This window comes from Saccopteryx leptura, chromosome 4 (assembly GCF_036850995.1).
Source record: "Saccopteryx leptura isolate mSacLep1 chromosome 4, mSacLep1_pri_phased_curated, whole genome shotgun sequence".
NCBI classification, from domain to species: Eukaryota; Metazoa; Chordata; class Mammalia; order Chiroptera; family Emballonuridae; genus Saccopteryx; species Saccopteryx leptura.
Genome location: NC_089506.1, coordinates 5451770 through 5457994, shown reverse-complemented (window position 1 = coordinate 5457994; position 6225 = coordinate 5451770). Strand labels below are relative to the sequence as shown.

General features: G+C 53.3%; 1 protein-coding gene across 1 annotated transcript; it reads left to right on the top strand.

Annotated features, from left to right (window-relative positions):
• The first annotated feature begins 2733 nt into the window (after nt 1-2733).
• On the top strand, nt 2734-5802 carry LOC136404037 (beta-defensin 106A-like). Its single transcript, XM_066383521.1, has 2 exons — nt 2734-2782; nt 5607-5802. The coding sequence occupies exons 1-2, from the start codon at nt 2734-2736 to the stop codon at nt 5756-5758; spliced, it is 201 nt and encodes a 66-aa protein (XP_066239618.1). The 3' UTR covers nt 5759-5802.
• Nucleotides 5803-6225: the final 423 nt, after the last annotated feature.

Genomic DNA, 6225 nt, shown 5'->3' with positions numbered 1-6225 from the left:
GGCCGCCTTGTTCTCTCATTGGCCAAACGGGGCATTCACCTCTTCAGCTCAGAGCCCCCGGGACTCTGGTTTCAAATCCAAATTCTCCCTCCAACTTCTTGAGCGTGGAGACAACAAGCATCTGTTCGGCCACGGGGGCCAACCTGCTTGGCCTGCCTCCCACAGTCGCGCCCAGGCTGTGCTGACCGTAGATGAGACCAGCCCGGTACCCGTAAAGGACTCCAGACCGCTGTCCCCCTCTCAGCTCTCCAACCGCGAGCTCCCGCCTTGCCGGGGCGTGACATCGGTTAGACACCTCAGCCCCCTCTCTGATGCCCGTGTCCCCTGGGAGCTCCCCTGCTCTTCGGGGTGGTGGCCTCAAGTCACAGTCTCACAGCACGAGAGGGCCACCTCCTGGGAGGGCCACACCCCTCACGCAACCTTGCATAGGTTCAACCCGAGTCACACCTGCCCCGTGTCACTGCCCCTTTCCTGATCGGACCCATGTCCTGCAGCTCGCCACCCTCCTGTCCAGAGAAGCCACTCGGTCAGAGGCATCTTCCCCTCCGTGATGAGGTGTGACCAGGAGGCTGGCGGCACAGCCCTCAGGAGAGCCAGGGGGCAGTATGTGTAAGCTCAGACACAACGCCACACGCTGCAGCCCAGACGCTCTGTCCCCACCTCCCCCAAAACCCTAACGGTGCAATCCTACCCCAGAGGTGACAGTGTTAGGAGGCGGGGTCCTTGAGTGGGGGTCAATCAGGCGACAATCCCACATGACTGAGATTCGTGTAGTGCCCTTAAACGAGAGATCCCAGCGACAGTGCTGTCCCCCGCCACCCTGGGCGGACACGGAGAGAAGTCCCAGCTGCAGCCCAGAGGAGGGTCCTCACAAGAGCCCCGCCAGGCTGCCCCCCTGGTCTTGGACCTCCAGCCTCCAGATCTGGGAGACACGGATGCCTGGTGTTTCTAAGCCGCCCGCCTGGTCTGTGACGTCTCGTTACAGCAGCCTGACCGGATGGAGACGCGCCGTGCGTCCTGCGTTCAGAAGGGAAGCCACATGGCACCCAAGCCTGTGGACCTCCTCTTGTTCCGGAAGGTCTGGTTACGGTGGCGGACGTGTGTTTGCGCATGGCGTGTGCTGACACAGACCCGCTTTGTACAAGCAGAGAGAAACGAGAGAACAAACAAGACCACAAGGACCAGCCCGCCGTGGAGACTCTTGGGGAGTCTGTCCTTTACCGCAGATCTAGATCTATTTCAGTGAGGGAGGGTGGAAGGGAAGAGAAGAAAATCTGCATTTTCTTTTTTTTTAAATTTATTTATTTTTTATTTATTCATTTTAGAGAGGAGAGGGAGAGACAGAGAGAGAGAGAGAGAGAAAGAGAGGAGAGACAGAGAGAGAAGGGGGAGGAGCTGGAAGCATCAACTCCCATATGTGCCTTGACCAGGCAAGCCCAGGGTTTCGAACCGGCGACCTCAGCATTTCCAGGTCGACGCTTTACCCACTGCGCCACCACAGGTCAGGCCAGAAATCATTCTTCACTGGGTTATTCATAATTTATATCCAGGATGCACAAAAAGCGCCTGACAAAGATGTCACGGTGACCAAGGCTAAGGATAGATGGGACATTCTTTAATAGTCCTTTTCTTTTTTTTTAATGAAATTTCTCATTGGGGTATAATTTTAGAGTTACTGAGAAGTTGCAGAGACAGCACAGAGGTCTCATGCACCCTCCCCCACCCGCCCCTTAGGTAATACCCATGTTAATAATTACTCATGTTAATGACCCTAGTGTATGCTCTTATGTAAGATTTTGAAGGATATTTAGATGTATATACACTTGTTAGATACGTATGATGAATATACACGTCTCTAAAAACGAAAATACTGTATCTATGAAATCTCAGTCAAATCCCCCAGTAAGCTCACCACTGCCCGGAGAGCTTGTTTGAGAAGAAGATGACTGACGTGTGGGGCATTTCGAGTGTGCCACACAGTGGGAAGAGTCACATCTTCAAAAATAAGTGGTGACCTGTGTGCCCAGTGAAGCAATTTGCCAGGTGCAGGCAGCTCGTAAATGCTGGGGCCGGGGCGCACACTCCCTCCGCGCGCTGGGCACCCGCTCCGCACGCCCACCGTGCTGGGCGCACACTCCCTCCGCGCGCTGGGCACCCGCTCCGCACGCCCACCATGCGGGGCGCACACTCCCTCCACACGCCCACTGTGTGGGGCGCACACTCCCTCCGCGCGCTGGGCACCCGCTCCGCACGCCCCCCAGTGCGGGGCGCACACTCCCTCCGCGCGCTGGGCACCCGCTCCGCACGCCCACCGCGCACCATCACACAGGTGTCCTCGTCCACGTGTGAGTGCACCGAGGCTGTTAAGGGGCACAGGTGGGCTTAGAAACCCTCACTACCAGGTTCCAGGTCTCGCGTTCTTGCTGACTCCCACGCCTACGCTTGGCCGTCGGTGCGCATCCTGCTCTTATCTTTCCTACAGCCCCATTTTCTCTCTTGGGAACATTCCAGAATCAAAAATCAAAAACAAAACAAAGAGAACACAGCCCTGGTGAGCTGCAGACTGACACCCACCGAGCTGCGTGGGTTCCCAGGCTGCACAGCGCCGAGACGCTGCGGACACGCCTCACGGATCAAGACGGCATTCGTCCTGGGCCATCCTATAAACGCGGGTATCGGCTTCGTTTTCCTTTTTCACGGCTGCTGAGCTGATCTCTCAAGACCCTGCAAGTCATGAGGCTGTTTCTCTTTCTCTTTGCTGTTCTCTTCCTTCTGGCCCCAGGTAAAGTGAGCCCCTTTGCAGGAAGGGCATCGGAGGGGGGGGGCCTCCGGGAGAGAGAGGGTCTGCCTCAGGGAGGACCTGACCGAGGGCCACTCCAGAGCCCAAAGGCGCCCGGGGTCCCCCTGAAGGGCACTGCTGGCTAGAGGGGCGGCTTTCCCCTCCTGCCTCTTCTGTGAACCCTCCGCGTGTTCTGTTAGCGAGGAGGGGGCGTCACAGGTTTAGAGACACAGCTACGCCCGCAAAGAGGCCTTCTCATCCCTAGCCTTGTGCTCACAAACCCAGAGAAAAATTTGCCCAAATAATAATAATAATAATAATTAAAAGCCAGAGTAGCCATCTAGGAATCTTTTCAACACTAGTTGTGATAGATAGGAAGACAGGTAAGAAAGAAAGACAGAGGAAGAGATGCCAGACAGGAAAGAAGCTTAGAGAGGGTGTTCAGGCCAGCCGGGCCTCAGTCACGTGCCGTCCAGGTGGGTAGGTGACAAGGACTTCCCCCAGTGAAATGCATTTAGTTCTCCGATGCCTGTCCCCTACCTCTGAGTGACATGCAGAGCAACTCTTCGGTATGGAAGGACCGTGGAACATCTATTTTGCAGATACAGATAGTGAGGCTCAGAGAGCCTAAGCCAGGGGTTCCCAAACTACGGCCCGTGGGCCGCATGCAGCCCCCTGAGGCCATTTATTCACCCCTGCCATACCTCTTTCATTGGTGGTCAGTGAGAGAGTACTGTATGTGGTGGCACTGCAAAGCCCGGCATCACTCACGTACAGTACTACTTCCAGTGACGCAGGATGCACGTGTCATGGCTCAGGAAGTGCATCATATCACTTGTTACGGCTAGCAGTGACAAATATGAAACTGGACATTGACCATCTCATTAGCCAAAAGCAGGCCCATAGTTCCCATTGAAATACTGGTCAGTTTGTTGATTTAAATTTACTTGTTCTTTATTTTAAATATTGTATTTGTTCCCGTTTTGTTTTTTTACTTTAAAATAAGATATGTGCAGTGTGCATAGGGATTTGTTCATAGTTTTTTTTTTTATAGTCTGGCCCTCCAATGGTCTGAGGGACAGTGAACTGGCCCCGTGTAAAAAGTTTGGGGACCCCTGGGCTAAGCCGTGACACAAAGTCCTACGGATAAGCAGGAGTGAGCCAGGAGGGGAGCCCAACCTGAGTCTGGCCACAGTGGGGGGCCGCCATCTTTCCCAGTCAGAACTTTGGCCACTTCTTCCTGCTCCCGGGGGACCTCCTCCAAATGAAAGTCCAAAAGGAGACTCACCCCAGGTCAGTCTTCCCAGAGAGCAGAAGAAAGGGCTTTGCGGAGTTCTAAAGCAGTGATTTTCAACTTTTTTTTTTTTTTCATGGCACAAACACACACTAATTACTAAGGTCAGTGCCCCTGACTAAATACAACCATTTTCATCTCATGGCACAAATAAATCAGTTACTAAAGAAGAAGAGGTCAGGGCCCCTTTTTCTTTAGTAATTAGTTTATGAGTGCGTGAGAAACAAAGGTTGAATCTAAAGGAGCCCGCATTCATCCCGGATGCGAGGGAGTCCTTCCGTGCAGGGCTCAGAGGCGACCGGGCACGCCTCCGTGTGAGTGGATCTGCGATGAGCCTGTGCACATAGATTCCGAGTCAAGGACACGGGTATCATGTTCAGTTCGCTTGCGCCTTTGTAGTCAACACAATAAAGATTGCACTGTGGACAGTCATCTAATCGAAGTACATGGACTCTCACTGAGGAATGTGTCTGAGGCGCACACACCTGCACACACGGGGTTCACAGTCACCTCTGGAGGGCTGTCTGTCTGTGTCTGGAGGGCTGTCTGTCTGTGTCGCTCTGCTAGGAACCTTGCGGACACAAAGGCTCCCTCTTTCCGGGGGCCGTCTTCTCCCCGCCCGTCACTGTGCACTGAACCCAGTACAATTCAAACCTCTTACAAGTTAAGAAAGAGTACGGAGCCCTTCAGAGGGAGCATGGTTCACTGAGCTGTCAGATACTGCAGTATCTGTCCTTGCGAACTTCCCTGCTCCCGAGAGGTCCGGCTGGTGCACGGGCTGGCACTGGCCCGTCGGGTTTGCTGTTATGTCCACGCTGTATGTTGACATTAATTGCAACTCGTGTCCCTCTGGCTCTTCCATTACACACACCCCAATTCAGCAGCTCCAAGACGGGGCTTCTGGTCTGCTGTCTGTCTCTAACGTGAACCCAGTGGCTCTTCGGGCGGCTGCTGATCAAGTCCTCGGGCCAGAACTGGTCCTCCACGCAGACCAGCACAAGAGACGGCTCCGAGAGCCGCCCCAACGTCTCCCCTTCCCACGTTCGCGGCTGACGGAAGTGGAGGAGAAATCAGACTGACTCTTTCCAAGCGGCCTCTTGACTTCCGTCCACCTCCGTAAACTTCTTCCTGCTGATAATATACACATGTTTTTTTACCCCAGCCTCGGGCCGTCCCCCCATCTCAGGCTGCGTTCCCCTCTCACCTGGTAGAATGTGCTGGGAAAGCTTCTGACTCTGAACATGTTTAGAAGAACAGTTGATAATCAGCGCCCCCCCACACACACATACACAAACGGTAATAAAAGAACAATAACTTCTGTTTCCCAGAGCCCCCGAAACACTGGGAGACAAATCTGTTCTTCCTGGTCTGAAAAATCCGATGGGAAACACTTCCCCTGCCGTCTCCCCGACCGGCAGGAGGAGGCGGGAGGTCAGCTAACAGAGTCCTCACCCACTGGGTCCCCAGCTGACTGTGCCCGGCATCCTGCTGGCCGGAGACAAGAATTAATCCGCAGCGCCTTCCCTCCTGCAGCCAGGAACACGTTCTTTGACGAGAGGTGCTCCAAGCTTAAAGGGAGATGCGTGCCGACCTGCAAGAAAAACGAAGAGCTCGTTGCTCTCTGCCAGAAGTCCCTGAAGTGCTGCATGACCCTCCAGCCGTGTAGCCACGATGATGACAAATGATCAACACTGGAGACCAGAGATGAGGCTCCCGGGTGCGCCGCAGGACCCAGCTGCCTCTTCTCGCCCTGGCCTCCTCCCCGGGACATGTCAATAAAAATGAATGACCGGCTTGTACCAACTTGTCAAGGGCTTCACTTAGACGGGGAACAGGAGTGGCTAAACCTTGATGGTCCCTCTGTCCTGGATTATTTTCTGGGGTATTTTGTTTTTTTGTTTGTTTTGTTTTGTTTTGTTAAGAGAACTATCCCAAAGCCATCTGATGTTTCTTTTACAAGGCAACTCCGAGAGTCTAGAAATAAACAAACCTCTAGCTTGCTCGCAGGCAGTAGCCCCAAGCATCCTGTTGTGATAGACAATGATATGTAGATAATACACATAAATATAGATTATAGATATAGATATAGATAATATAGATAGATATATATAGATGATATAGATATAGATATACCTAGATATAGATGATTATA

Coding starts and splice junctions, on each gene's coding strand:
- LOC136404037 (XM_066383521.1), top strand. CDS start 2,734: ATGAGGCTGTTTCTCTTTCTCTTTGCTGTTCTCTTCCTTCTGGCCCCA. Junction 2,783..5,606: donor TCTCTTCCTTCTGGCCCCAG/GTAAAGTGAGCC, acceptor TCCCTCCTGCAG/CCAGGAACACGTTCTTTGAC.